The sequence below is a fragment of the Nerophis lumbriciformis genome, linkage group LG36 (assembly GCF_033978685.3).
Source record: "Nerophis lumbriciformis linkage group LG36, RoL_Nlum_v2.1, whole genome shotgun sequence".
NCBI lineage: Eukaryota > Metazoa > Chordata > Actinopteri > Syngnathiformes > Syngnathidae > Nerophis > Nerophis lumbriciformis.
Genome location: NC_084583.2, coordinates 8,791,848 through 8,806,843, shown reverse-complemented (window position 1 = coordinate 8,806,843; position 14,996 = coordinate 8,791,848). Strand labels below are relative to the sequence as shown.

Here is a 14,996-nt window from a genome sequence, read left to right as displayed (position 1 = left end):
CCTTGTGGCTGTACATCATCTTTGCCACCAGACATAATTGGCCAAGTCTCTCCCTTGTGCTGCTTTCAGCTCCACACAACTCACCCTATAGAGCTGGCAGGTGTTTCCAATCACCCTGGCTGATGAGCAGCAGCGTGGCCGTGGCACAGTTTGTCCTCTTGCAGCTTTTTGATGTCCTTCGGTGTTCTTCTTTTTGTCCTTTTCACTCGAAGAGCAATGTTCTTACTTGAATGTAATGGCAATCTTCACCTTCAAATGTTCCAATTTATTGTCATTACTCAACAGGTTTGAGGGAGTGATCCTACGCAGTAGCAAACATTGCATATGAAGTGAGGTCCAGTCAGAAATCCAGTTTATGTCTATTTATTAATGAACTTGCAGGGTGAATGAAACATACCAGGGATTATTGCAGTGATATTGTGTTATATGTTCTCCTGCCTGTTGCTGTCTGCTGTTGCATTTGCTGTTGCCTGATGTTGTCTGCTGCTGTCTGATGTTGTCTGCTGCTGTCTGATGTTGTCTGCTGCTGTTAAGAACGGTTTGTGCTCCCACAACTGAGTCCTCCCTCGTTTGGCTCACCTGTGCTCCTACATATGCCTTCCCCCCTGCACTGCTCAACCAAAAAGCCCGCCACCTAGTGACAAAAGAAAGTAATGCCAACACAAAAATAAGGATGCCTTAAATGGCTCCTACATATATAATTGATAAGGAAATCCAGAGGCAAATTCATACATTATTGGCTGTTACAAGCGAAATGTTGTCTTTAAAACTACTTTCTGTTTTAATAGACACTGTTAGTTGGGTTAGATCAGAGGTGTCAAACTCAAGGCCCGGGGGCCAGATCTGGCCCTCGACATTTTATCTGCCCGCAATAGTAAAGTATCCTGTTAAAAAAAATAACCTCCAAAATGTATTCACTTGTTCTTTATCAGTTTCATTAACCCCTCCCCTACCTTTTAGAGCTGTGTTGCTGACTAAGTACAAACCCCGTTTCCATATGAGTTGGGAAATTGTGTAGATGTAAATATAAACGGAATACAATGATTTGCAAATCCTTTTTAACCCATATTCAGTTGAATATGCTACAAAAACAACATAATTGATGTTTTTTTGCAAATAATCATTAACTTTAGAATTTGATGCCAGCAACACGTGACAAAGAAGTTGGGAAAGGTGGCAATAAATACTGATAAAGTTGAGGAATGCTCATCAAACACTTATTTGGAACATCCCACAGGTGAACAGGCAAATTGGGAACAGGTGGGTGCCATGATTGGGTATAAAAGTAGAGTCCATGAAATGCTCAGTCATTCACAAACAAGGATGGGGCGAGGCTCACCACTTTGTCAACAAATGCGTGAGCAAATTGTTGAACAGTTTAAGAAAAACCTTTCTCAACCAGCTATTGCAAGGAATTTAGGGATTTCACCATCTACGGTCCGTAATATCATCAAAGGGTTCAGAGAATCTGGAGAAATCACTGCACGTAAGCAGCTAAGCCCGTGACCTTCGATCCCTCAGGCTGTACTGCATCAACAAGCGACATCAGTGTGTAAAGGATATCACCACATGGGCTCAGGAACACTTCAGAAACCCACTGTCAGTAACTACAGTTGGTTGCTACATCTATAAGTGCAAGTTAAAACTCTCCTATGCAAGGTGAAAACCGTTTATCAACAGCACCCAGAAACGCCGTCGGCTTCGCTGGGCCTGAGCTCATCTAAGATGGACTGATACAAAGTGGAAAAGTGTTCTGTGGTCTGACGAGTCCACATTTCAAATTGTTTTTGGAAACTGTGGACGTCGTGTCCTCCGGACCAAAGAGGCAAAAAACCATCCGGATTGTTATAGGCGCAAAGTTGAAAAGCCAGCATCTGTGATGGTATGGGGGTGTATTAGTGCCCAAGACATGGGTAACTTACACATCTGTGAAGGCGCCATTAATGCTGAAAGGTACATACAGGTTTTGGAGCAACATATGTTGCCATCCAAGCAACGTTACCATGGACGCCCCTGCTTATTTCACCAAGACAATGCCAAGCCACGTGTTACATCAACGTGGCTTCATAGTAAAAGAGTGCGGGTACTAGACTGGCCTGCCTGTAGTCCAGACCTGTCTCCCATTGAAAATGTGTGGCGCATTATGAAGCCTAAAATACCACAACGGAGACCCCCGGACTGGTGAACAACTTAAGCTGTACATCAAGCAAGAATGGGAAAGAATTCCACCTGAGAAGCTTAAAAAATGTGTCTCCTCAGTTCCCAAACGTTTACTGAGTGTTGTTAAAAGGAAAGGCCATGTAACACAGTGGTGAACATGCCCTTTCCCAACTACTTTGTCACGTGTTGCAGCCATGAAATTCTAAGTTAATTATTATTTGCAAAAAAAAAAAAAGTTTATGAGTTTGAACATGAAATATCTTGTCTTTGTAGTGCATTCAATTGAATATGGGTTGAAAATGATTAGCAAATAATTGTATTCCGTTTATATTTACATCTAACACAATTTCCCAACTCATATGAAAACGGGGTTTGTAACAAACTAACAGATTGGCGGAGGTAATAATAGAATTGTGTGTGGGCATTCATTGTGGCGGCCTTATGACGGAGCGTCGGGAGGTCGGGTCTGTTGTCCACCTTTTGTCTTTTGCATCGGTGTTGGCTTAACCCGGTGGTTTGGAACATGTTGACCAAACAGGTGGAGCGGGAGTATATTTACATACATTACCTATGTGAGAACAGACGCAGTCCACTCTTACAGCACCACAGGCAAGTCTGATAGAGACGAAGCTGCGCCTCCAACTGCATGGCGACGAGATACCCTCAGCTCTTTCTATTGGGAAAGAAACCATGTGTTGATTGCAGTTGTGTAACTGTACTGCCAAGAAGGTTACCTTGTTTAAGATACATTGACAGGGCACAATGTTGATGACGTCAGCAACTGTGGCCCATCTGATGACTCGGTCTGAGGACCATAAAGAGTGAGATTGTCATTTAGAGAAGATAATAAGGCATCAATAAGAACAAAAACAAAGCATTTGTCATTGAAAAGCCTACTGTGTAAACACGAATGGTACCGCGTGACTTTTATATCACAGGCGTGTGGCAGCAGGTTTCATTAATCAATGACGTCATCATAACATTTAACCACTATATATGTTGACTATACCTCACCAAAAAAAAAATACAATGCTAGCTGGGGTTAGCATTAAGCACTCGAACGCCGGTCAACGCACGCTAACTACAATACGAACAAAGCGTGACAAAAAGGCAAAAAAAAGACATTTGTCTGCTTGAACTTTTAACAAAGGCGGTAATGTTGACGGAAAATAGGGAAAAATCGACATACCAAGAATGACTCGTGTTTTCATAACAGTGTTTCCGTGAAGTTGCCATTAGCAAGCGCCTCTCGGACCGGAAATGGATAAACGACGCCTTCAAAATACAGCACAGGAATGTTAACTGGTCATTCCAGTTTTGACAAAAAACGTACCGTGAAATGTTACAGAATCACTTCTCCCCCATGATTTGTTGCGAAATGATCACATGTTTTGAGTTAATTTGTTTCACCATTCACTTTGGAATGTTTTATTACACCGGAACAAGACTGAATATTGGCACTTGACGCACACACTACACGCGTTTAGTCTATATAGCTTGACACGTGTCTGTCACCAAACGCGCATACCTTGTTTGAAGACGAATTTAAAAATGTATGTATGTAATAAGACAATTACACCGACTAAAAATCAACACTAGTTTCAATAACAAAATGGTACGGTCACGTGTCAATGTCAACCAATAGCATCGCGTTCCTTTATAGGGAAATCGTCAACGTGTTAGGACTGTCGCAAAATCTCAGCTTGTCAAAAGGATCCAACGGCGCAAAAAAATATGCTCTGCTAATGTTTGTTTTTTTTACTAATTTATTCCACAAACTAGGAATCTGGGAAGTTATTTCGTAAATAGTATTTACTTCCTCTTCCCTCCTGTTTTATTTTGTTTAACTCTCTGTTGAGGAACGCTGACTTCCCTTTCACGGAAGAGAAAGCAAGATACAGGTGACTCTCCATACAGGCTGACTCTCCATACAGGTGACATACAGGCTGACTCTCCATACAGGTGAGCAGTATTCCTGTCATTCAAGACCGTTTATAATCTTTAAAGTTATACACAAACATTTAAAACCTTGTGGTAGTCTGACCTTATTAATAACGTGGTATTTGAATGTCACAATTAAATGACCTGTATTTAGAATTAATTTACATCCATTTTGTGTACAGTGTGTTTTTATAAATCTGCACAAAGACTAATATAGAGTCATTTATACTGTCTTGCAATGCACATAATGTTTTTAAGATTGTAAAATATTATCATCTGATAAAGCTTGTAATAGCAATAAATGTGCACTTTGGACCTCCTTGATGACTTCTTAAAGGGGAACTGCACTTTATTGGCGGGGGAATTTTGCCTATCGTTCACAATCCTTATGAGGGACAAGAAAACAAAAGTTTTTTTTTTTTGTTTTTTTTTTGTATTTTAACATGTTAAATCGTCTTGTTCTATGTGACTAGCAATGCAGCTAATGGGAGCAATCAATTCTGCCTCTAAATCAGGGGTGTCAAACTCATTTTAGATGGGTGGCCCACATGGAGAAAAATCTACTCCCAAGTGGTAAAATCACGGCGCGATAACTTAAAAATAAAGACAACTTCAGATTGTTTTCTTTTGATTAAAAATAGAACAAGCACATTCTGAAAATGTACAAATTAGAGATGTCCGATAATGGCTTTTTTGCCGATATTGTCCAACTCTTAATTACCGATACAGATGTATACAGTCGTGGAATTAACACATTATTATGCCTGATTTTGTTGTGATGCCCCGCTGGATGCATTAAACAATGTAACAAGGTTTTCCAAAATAAATCAACTCAAGTTATGGAAAAAAAAAATGCCAACATGGCACTGTCATATTTATTATTGAAGTCAAAAAGTGCATAATTTTTTTTAACATGCCTCAAAACAGCAGCTTTTAATTTGGGACATGCTCTCCCTGAGAGAGCATGAGGAGGTTGAGGTGGGCGAGGTTGGGGGCGTTCGGGGTTGAGGTGGGCGGGGGGTGTATATTGTAGCGTCCCGGAAGAGTTAGTGCTTCAAGGGGTTCTGGGTATTTGTTCTGTTGTGTTTATGTTGTGTTACAGTGCGGATGTTCTCCCGAAATGTGTTTGTCATTCTTGTTTGGTGTGGGTTCACAGTGTGGCGCATATTTGTAACAGTGTTAAAGTTGTTTATACGGCCACCCTCAGTGTGACCTGTATGGCTGTTGACCAAGTATGCTATGCATTCACTTGTGTGTGTAAAAAGCCGTAGATATTATGTGATTGGGCCGGCACGCAAAGGCAGTGCCTTTAAGGTTTATTGGTGCTCTGTACTTCTCCCTACGTCCGTGTACACAGCGGCGTTTTAAAAAGTCATACATTTTACTTTTTGAAACCAATACCGATCATTTCCGATATTACATTTTAAAGCATTTATCGGCCGATAATATCGGCTGTCCGATATTATCGGACATCATAATGTTGGGTGTGTTGTTGTTTTTTACACTTACATGATGCAGTTAATAGTATTCTATCTTTATTTGTCATTATTTATACTTTCTGAATAAATGATGTGATAATGTTCATCAGTCAACTCATTGGTGTTCATTTTCAATCCATCAAAATCAAAAAGTAATATCAAATTCAAATTACAGGATGTTATTTATGTAGTTTGATCATTTTCCTCGACTGGTGCACTATTTTTTTTTTTACATATGTAGCATCGTCTACAAAGATGCAAAGAATTGCTATTGCGACATCTAGTGGACGCATTTAATCATTTTTCATTCCAAAATTTCGTCTCATTTTCATACTTTGCAAACTCATCCCGCGGGCCGGATAAAACCTGTTTGCGGGCCGTGCGTTTGACACCCCTGCTCTAAATCACTTTAAAAATGCATCCAAAAACTGCCAACAATACTTCATTTGCGTTCCGTTACTGTATAATAACCAAGGTGTAGCGACATTGTTATTGAAAGAGCGAACACTGAGGATTCGTTTTTCTAGCGTAGTTACAAATAAATGCGCCAGGGAAGGAAGTTCCACTGTTGATTAAAATAACCAAAATATGGTAAATATTGAACCTATCACATGTTACTACATTATATATATATATATATATATATATATGTATATATATATATATATATATACATATATATATATTACTTGCAGTGTGTATATTGTACATATTACATATTGTTATGAAAGTGTCTGTTACTACATTATATATATACTTGCAGTGTGTATATTGTACATATTGCATATTGTTATGAAGGTGTCTGTTACTACATTACATGTATACTTGCAGTGTGTATATTGTACATATTACATATTGTTATGAAGGTGTCTGTTACCACATTATATATATATACTTGCAGTGTGTATATTGTACATATTGTTTTGAAGGTGTATGTTACTACATTATATATATATATATACTTGCAGTGTGTATATTGTACATATTACATATTGTTATGAAGGTGTCTGTTCCTACATGATATATATACTTGCAGTGTGTATATAAAACATTACATATCGTTATGAAGGTGTCTGTTACTACATTATATACCGTATATACTTGCAGTGTGTATATTGTACATATTACATATTGTTATGAAGGTGTCTTTTACTACATTATATATATATATATATATATATATATATATATATATATATATATATATATATATATATATATATATATACATACATGCAGTGTGTATATTGTACATATTACATATTGTTATGAAGGTGTCTTTTACTACATTATATATATATATATATATATATATACTTGCAGTGTGTATATTGTACATATTACATATTGTTATGAAGGTGTCTGTTACTACATTATATATATATACTTGCAGTGTGTATATTCTACATATTACATATTGTTATAAAGATGTCTGTTCCTACATGATATATATACTTGCAGTGTGTATATTGTACTTATTACATATTGTTATGAAGGTGTCTTTTACTACATTATATATATACTTGCAGTGTGTATATTGTACATATTACATATTGTTATGAAGGTGTCAGTTACTACATTATATATATACCGGTACTTGCAGTGTGTATATTGTACATATTACATATTGTTATAAAGATGTCTGTTCCTACATGATATATATACTTGCAGTGTGTATATAAAACATTACATATTGTTATGAAGGTGTCTGTTACTACATTATATATATATATACTTGCAGTGTGTATATTGTACATATTACATATTGTTATGAAGGTGTCTGTTACTACATTATATATATATATATACTTGTAGTGTGTATATTGTACATATTACATATTGTTATGAAGGTGTATGTTACTACATTATATATATGCTTGCAGTGTGTATATACAACGTTGATGGAGGGTTTTGAAGTTGTTTTAGAGACTTTGAAGGCTACAACAGTATCATCTTTAAAATCCTAATAAAAAAAGACTTGTCTTTCATAATGATTGTGAACGATAGGCAACATAAAAAAAAAGTGCAGTTCCCCTTTAAGTTTGTATATAATAAACAAAGCGTTGTGTGTTGTAGTAATGATGAGCACCTACATACAGTAGATGATGGACCCTGATGTGTCTCTGCTGCTGCACTGTGGACCCTGGCGAGGTCTGCAGCAGTCCCAGGTGCAGGTGGAGCTCTCTGAAAGGTAGGATGATCCAGCATGAAGACATATTTCCATGTGTGAGGTGCTGGAATGTGAACTTGCAGGTTCAACCGTCAGTCGGACGCAGCTCTTGAACGTCACATCGAGGAGGTGTGGACGGCGCGGGTGACCAAGGAGCCGTGGCTTTTCAACGGCGCCAAATTCAGGCTGCACTCTTTTCAGCTGGCGCCACCTCCCAGTCTGCCGTCTGCTGCAGAGTCCTCATGTCGTACTCCGTCCTGCCAAGACTCAGCAGGGGGTGAGAGGACCACCAGTGAGCCAGCACGGGTGCTGACTCTGCGTGTCGGACTCACGTCCTACAAGGACTATCTGGGGACCAACTGGTCCTGGCGGGTGGCGGAGCTCTGTAGACGCGGCGAGGCGGACTTCAGCAGCCGCCAAGCCCTGTTGGCCCAGCCTCTAGGCGTGGGCGCCGTTATGTGCACCGGCGACAGGCAGGTGGTGCTGATCAGGCGCAGCCAGAAGGTAGCGGAGGCGGGCGGGAAGCTGGACATGCCTGGTGGTCACCCAGAACCAAAGGTAAGGTCTTGTGATAGTTCTTGGTGCATCGGTGTTGCCTCAACTGCTCATCCTCAGGCGGTGTGCCAGAGTCTGGGTGAGGAGAACATCAACATGACCCTGCTGGAGAAGAGTCCGGAAGCGGTTGTCTCCGAGCTTTTCTCATCCGTGTGTGCTGAGATCAGAGACGAGGTGGGTCCTCGTCAAACTCAGGAGGTTTATCGCGCTCTCCTGTGGATTGTAGGGATCTTCTCACGTCTTTTGACTAAATAGACACTTTTTATCTCCCAGGTGAACGTTCCTCTGAGTTCCCTCGGAGAGCCTCTGCTAATGGGCGTGGCCCTCAACCACAGCAGCGCTGGGAGACCGAGCATAGAGTTCCACGTCAGGTTTGTCTCCTTTTGACGCTTCTAGGAGGATGGGAGATTGGGAAAGGTGGAAATTCCCATCTTGGAGGTCCGAGCTTAAAAGGTTTTGGTCAAAAGGAAGCAAAAAAACATGGCTGACGACGTCACGTGTTTAGTATTAATTAGGGATGTCGATAAATGCGTTAAAATGTAATATCGGAAATGATCGGTATCATTTTTTTTACTATCGGTATCGTTTTTTTTATTTTAATTTTTTTATTAAATTAAAAAAAACAACCTTTGTTTTCTTATGTCAAACACACAAAATATGCAATATTTTCCTCAAAAAAATATTTCAAAGTGGAATATTTGATGTGAAGTAAGGTTAGCCTTGAATTGGTCAATAATTCATAACATCATTGATTTTGATACATTATTATTTTTTGAGCAATGACAGTTTAAAAAACATCCTACTAAAATTCTCGGGGATCCACTCATAAGTGTTAAAAATAAGTCATATAAATAAATAAATGGGTTGTACTTGTATAGCGCTTTTCTACCTTCAAGGTACTCAAAGCGCTTTGACACTACTTCCACATTTACCCATTCACACACACATTCACACACTGATGGAGGGAGCTGCCATGTCTTGCTCAGGACACAACGGACATGACGAGGTTGGTACTAGGTGGGGATTGAACCAGGGACCCTTGGGTCGCGCACGGCCACTCTTCCACTGCGCCACGCCGCCCCCATATATATATTATTTTTATTTTTTTTACTTTCAATGCTTAAATCTCTAGATCAACTTCAGCTCTATCAATCAATTATACAATTTTATTTTAATTTTATTATTATTATTTTTTGGTTTTTTAATTTATGCCATTTTTGTAAAAAAAAACAACAAAAAAAACCTTTGTTTTCTTATGTCAAACAAACAAAATATGCAATGTTTTCCTCAAAAAATATTTCAAAGTGGAATATTTGATGTGAAGTAAGGTTAGCCTTGAATTGGTCAATAATTGATAACAACATGGATTTTGATACATTATTATTTTCAGAGCAATGACAGTTTTAAAGAGAAAAAAACAGCCTGCATGGCAACTTTTTCTTGTTACATTTCACATGTTTGCTCTTCTATAACACTTTTTAATGTTGTTTTTTTAATAGTATTGTTTAGAGATGTCCGATAATTGCGTTAAAATGTAATATCGGGAATTATCGGTATCAATTTTTTTTTTTAATCGGTATCGTTTTTCTTCTTTTTTTATTTATTTTTTTATTTTTATTAAATCAACATAAAAAACACAAGATACACTTACAATTAGTGCACCAACCCAAAAAACCTCCCTCCCCCATTCACACTCATTCGCACAAAAGGGTTGTTTCTTTCTGTTATTAATATTCTGGTTCCTACATTATATATCAATATATATCAATACAGTCTGCAAGGGATACAGTCCGTAAGCACACATGATTGTGCGTGCTGTAGTATATATATATATATATTATATTATATATATATATATATATATATATATATATATATATATATATATATATATATATATATATATATATATATATATATATATATATATATATATATATATATATATATAATATATATATATTTTTTTTTTTAATGTAACTATGAGCAAGTTGCAAACAGACCATTTAAGAATGTTAAAATATTCATAAATTATGTGTACAATAGATATAACATTAAAAGCCTGGAACGCACACTTAATTTGTACACTTAAGATTGTTTCTTGTGGGAAAACATTTCCACTGTACTGTAGATGCTAAACATCTCCTAAAGTGTCCATTTTTGAAACACTGAGTGATATGCCTCACAGTTATTCAATGACATTTTACATATTAAAAACAATTCAGGCTATACAGTATTGTACTTATGAAAGATACAGTGACACGACATCATGCCTTGTCCTTCCAACATTTCTCAACCAGCTATTGCAAGGAATTCAGGGATGTCACCATCTACGCTCCGTAATATCATCAAAAGGTTCAGCGAATCTGGAGAAATCACTGCACGTAAGCCATGATATTACAGACCTTGGATCCCTCAGGCGGTACTGCATCAAAAAGCGACATCAGTGTGTAAAGGATATCACCACATGTGCTCAAGACCACTTCAGAAATCACTGCACGTAAGCCATGATATTACAGACCTTGGGTCCCTCATTCACAAACAAGGACGGGGCAAGGGTCGCCACTGGTTTTCTACATGTTCCGAGCCCTTGACCTTTTTTTAGACAGTAAAAAACTGCAGGAATCCCCCTCCTTTTAATGATGTCCCTGTCGTCAGCCATGTTTTTGGTCTATGTTGGACTTTAAGACATACTTGCCAACCCTCCCGAATTTTCTGGGAGACTCCCGAAATTCAGCGCCTCTCCCGAAAACCTCCCGGGACGAATATTCTCCCGAAAATCTCCCGATTTTCAGCCGGAGCTGGAGGCCACGCCCCCTCCAGCTCCATGAGGACCTGAGTGACAACAGGGTGACAAGAACTAAATCATCCAGACTAGAGATAAATTGTATTATTATGTTTTTATCTTGCCTACAAATAAATATATTTATTAATTTAAAAAAAAAAAAAAACTAAATAAATGTTTACTATATTTTGCTAAAAACATCAAAATTAATTGTATTTTTATTTGTATTTTTTCTGACTCCTTATTACATCCAGCCATAGAATTATACATTAAAATAAACATGTTTGAAATAATTAATTTTAAATGATCATTTAAAATGACCATATTTAATTATTAAAGTAATTGCTTGTTTATCAACAACTTTAGCATTTTATTCATTACATTTTGAATCTCTCAGAAGCCAAGTTATGTTATATTCCTTAAGATTTATTTATGCAAGTTTGAACTATCAATTATCTAAACACAGTTTTGTTTGCATATTTTCAGGATGTATATATATAATATATATTTATATATGTGTGTGTGTATGTATATATATGTATATGTGTGTGTGCGTGTGTATGTATATATATATATATATATATACATATATATATATAGATAGATAGATAGATAGATAGATAGATATAGTATGTATGGAATGCTTGACTTGGTGAATTCTAGCTGTCAATATACTCCTCCCCTCTTAACCACGCCCCCCACCTCCCGTAATCGGAGGTCTCAAGGTTGGCAAGTATGCTTTAAGAGGCCAAGTGGGATATTTCCGAATCCCCCTGAATGCAGCAATAGCAACCTTGACAATAAAAAATAAACATACATTCCTGGTATTTTCTCACGTACCTCAACGTGTCCCTCAGGTGTTCGCTGTCATCTGCTGAAGTCAAAGAGTTGTACTGGAAAGGCGGCGCGGAGGCCAACGAGTCCACAGACGTCGTCTTCCTCAGCACAGCGGTGAGACACGTCCGCCTAAATGTTTTTGGTTTTTTTTACGTTTGGCAAATAAGCAGTGAGGAACATTCCAACAGGAGGTGTTGGGTCTGGACAGCAGCAGCCCCCTGTGGTCGGAGCTGTGTCCCTCCGCCAAAGGAGCCGTGCTGCTCTACCAGACCGTGACGCCCCACGTGTAAACGAAAGTGAAACCTCACATTAGATCATCTTTAATACTTCCGAGCTTTATTACTCCTCTTCAGGGTGTTCAAACTATGCAAAGTGCATTCATGATTCCAAATCTGTACAATTAAAATATATTTTTGGAATAAAAACTTTTTAAAAAAACTGTAGTTTTGTTTGTAAACACTGATTGCATATTAGAGTCCTCCTGCACACCGAATGTCCCGTTTTGTATTTACCAGTATCCACTGTTACAGTACATGGCCTGGTCATGATAAACTGTGTTCCACTGAAATGCAAGATAAAATCAAATTAATGAAGTAGATCAAATATTATATGATGCTTAGTTGATATATACTCACACAAGTGGGCTGGTGGCTCCAAGGCTGCTGCGTGTACGGCCTTGTGTCATTCCACCCTGACAAGAAAAACATTTATTATTTAACAACATTACGGACAGGAAGTGACACTAAAAGTGTGAATATTATCTCATACTAGTGTTGTCCCGATACCAATGTGGTACCGCTACCAGAATGTTTTTCGATACTTTTCTAAATAAAGGGAACCACAAAAAATGGCATTATTGTCTTTATTTGAACAAAAAAATGTTAGTGTGCATGAAACATATGTTTATTATTGTAATTTAGTCCTTAAATAAAATAGTGAACATACTAGACAACTTGTCTTTTAGTAGTAAGTAAACAAACAAAGACTCCTAATTAGTCTGCTGACGTATGCAGTAACATATTGTGTCATTTATCTACCTATTGTTTTGTCTACATTATAAAGGACAAACTGTAAAAATGTATTATTAATCTACTTGTTCATTTACTGTTAATATCTGCTTACTTTCTGTTTTAACATGTTCTATCTACACTTCTGTTAAAATGTAATAATCACTTATTCTTCTCTTCTTTGATACTTTACATTAGTTTTGGATGATACCACACATTTAGGTATCGATCCGATACCAAGTAGTTACAGGATCATACATTGGTCATATTCAAAGTCCTCATGTGTCCAGAGACGTATTTACTGACTTTATAAACATATGAATTTTAAAAAAAGGAAAAAAGATTTTGTGCCGATAAAAAATATCAATGTATTCATAGTATTATCGACTAGATGCACTCTTGTACTTGGTATCATTACAGTGGATGTCAGGTGTAGATCCACCCATGGCATTTGTTTACATTGTGACGCTCCGATACCAAGTAGTTACAGGATCATACATTGGTCATATTCAAAGTCCTCATGTGTCCAGGGACATATTTACTGACTTTATAAACATAATATAATTTTTTTTTAAACGAAAAAAGATGTTGTGATGCCAAAAAATATCAACGTAATCATAGTAGTATCGACGATACGCCCCTGTACTTGGTATCATTACAGTGGATGTCAGGTGTAGATCCACCCATGGCATTTGTTTACATTGTGATGCCACACATTTAGGTATCGCTCCGATACCAAGTAGTTACAGGATCATACATTGGTCAGATTCAAAGTCCTCATGTGTCCAGGGACGTATTTACTGACTTTATAAACATAATATAACATTTTTTTAAACGAAAGAAGATGTTGTGATGCCAAAAAATATCAACGTAATCATAGTAGTATCGACTAGATACGCCCCTGTACTTGGTATCATTACAGTGGATGTCAGGTGTAGATCCACCCATGGCGTTTGTTTACATTGTGACGCCGGTGAGCTATTGTATCCTCCTACGTTGTGTAGTGAAGCATGTTTAGCTATTCCTCGTCCTCCAGTGATAATGCTACTTGTAAGAAACGTACTTTATTTGTCGCCATGGAGGCGAGTATTAGTGATTTAGAAGTAGCTAAAGCACCTCTTACTGAGGGCGTTTCAGTGTTATAACTTCACCTTTATCTTTACTTTTTACACCAAAATGCGTCCATTCTCCCTTTTCTGTGTACACACTGTGTCTGCTTGTAAGTACTCTGTGTGTGCGCTGCCGAACATGCTCCCCTGCTCGCAAAACCAGCCATGTCACGACGTGACGACGAAAGGGTGGTGGTGGACTGGTACTTTTTAGAGGCGGTATAGTACTGAATATGATTCATTAGTATGGTGGTACTATACTAGTAGCGGTATACCGTACAACCCTATCTGATATGTACCGTTTGAGTGAGGTTGTAAAGGTCCATGCGCGTGGGGTCGTTTCTTCTGCAGGTATTTCTTCTTCTTCTCTGCTTTGGCAACAGGAGGCAGCAGCCGGCGGGCCTGGTCTTTGTACTCCTGCAGCAGCGCCCCCGCCGCTTCCTGAGGCAGCTCCACGTACTGCAGCTCGTCCAAAAGGTGGCTGTGCTGCTCCGGAAGACTGCAGCTCACTGGACGTCACAATTGAAGGATGTTTTTTTCCCTATTTGTGTCAAGCAGCCTTATTTGATCTCATTCTGTCCCTCCTGGTAACGAGTCCCACCTTGGAGTTTGAGCAGAGCGATCTCAGGGATCCTACCCCAGACCTGCTGATGTTCCCACAGCCGTCTTTTCCACTCGGCTGCTGAAGGAAAAACCACCACCACCAAGCGGTGGCTGAAGTCGGCGAACAGCTGCAGCTTGTAACGTTGTGCGGAAAAGAGGATGTTGCACTAGGAAAAAGGGGAAATTAGAATGTTATCATTGGGGCACTAAGAAGTTTTATCAAATGAAACTTTACTTTTATAGAACTTTAACCACCAGCGCACAAAGGCTGACTTTTTTGTCCAAAGTGTGGTCCGGGGGCCATTTGTGACCCGCCTCTAACTTTTTAACAGCCTGCGACCAATTCTAAAA

General features: G+C 38.3%; 3 protein-coding genes across 13 annotated transcripts in view; 1 reads left to right on the top strand and 2 right to left on the bottom strand.

The window, feature by feature from the left end:
- The window catches only part of dnajc4 (DnaJ (Hsp40) homolog, subfamily C, member 4), a 25,523-nt gene extending 21,740 nt beyond the window's left edge, over window positions 1-3,783 (bottom strand). For 3 of the 7 annotated variants that reach the window (XM_072912436.1, XM_072912437.1, XM_061930502.1), the window contains exons 1-3: window positions 3,350-3,435; window positions 2,895-2,965; window positions 2,729-2,833 (exon numbers count right to left, since the gene is read on the bottom strand). In XM_072912436.1, coding sequence (XP_072768537.1) covers window positions 2,729-2,808 — 80 coding nt within the window. In that variant the 5' untranslated portion in view covers window positions 2,809-2,833; window positions 2,895-2,965; window positions 3,350-3,435. Of the gene's footprint in view, window positions 1-2,728; window positions 2,834-2,894; window positions 2,966-3,057; window positions 3,147-3,174; window positions 3,328-3,349; window positions 3,445-3,688 lie in introns of those variants that run through there. The other 4 variants (XM_061930501.2, XM_061930498.1, XM_061930500.2 and 1 more) reach the window with 4 other exon arrangements.
- Window positions 3,417-12,261, top strand: nudt22 (nudix (nucleoside diphosphate linked moiety X)-type motif 22). 5 transcript variants are annotated; one of them, XM_061930495.2, is made up of 7 exons: window positions 3,680-4,061; window positions 7,679-7,770; window positions 7,833-8,307; window positions 8,365-8,478; window positions 8,578-8,675; window positions 11,947-12,040; window positions 12,115-12,261. In XM_061930495.2, exons 2-7 carry the CDS (start codon window positions 7,682-7,684, stop codon window positions 12,214-12,216), a joined length of 972 nt encoding a protein of 323 aa, XP_061786479.1. In that variant the 5' UTR covers window positions 3,680-4,061; window positions 7,679-7,681; the 3' UTR covers window positions 12,217-12,261. The 5 variants fall into 5 exon arrangements, with proteins under 5 accessions (XP_061786481.1, XP_061786479.1, XP_061786480.1 ...); XM_061930496.2 differs by having other exon boundaries at window positions 3,680-4,122; XM_061930493.2 differs by having other exon boundaries at window positions 3,681-4,061; window positions 7,656-7,770.
- Window positions 12,241-14,996, bottom strand: part of LOC133577015 (heterogeneous nuclear ribonucleoprotein U-like protein 2) — a 21,845-nt gene continuing 19,089 nt past the window's right edge. Inside the window, exons 8-11 of the mRNA XM_061930492.2 lie at window positions 14,644-14,812; window positions 14,342-14,551; window positions 12,562-12,617; window positions 12,241-12,488 (exon numbers count right to left, since the gene is read on the bottom strand). Coding sequence (XP_061786476.1) covers window positions 12,435-12,488; window positions 12,562-12,617; window positions 14,342-14,551; window positions 14,644-14,812 — 489 coding nt within the window. The 3' untranslated portion in view covers window positions 12,241-12,434. The remainder of the gene's footprint in view (window positions 12,489-12,561; window positions 12,618-14,341; window positions 14,552-14,643; window positions 14,813-14,996) is intronic.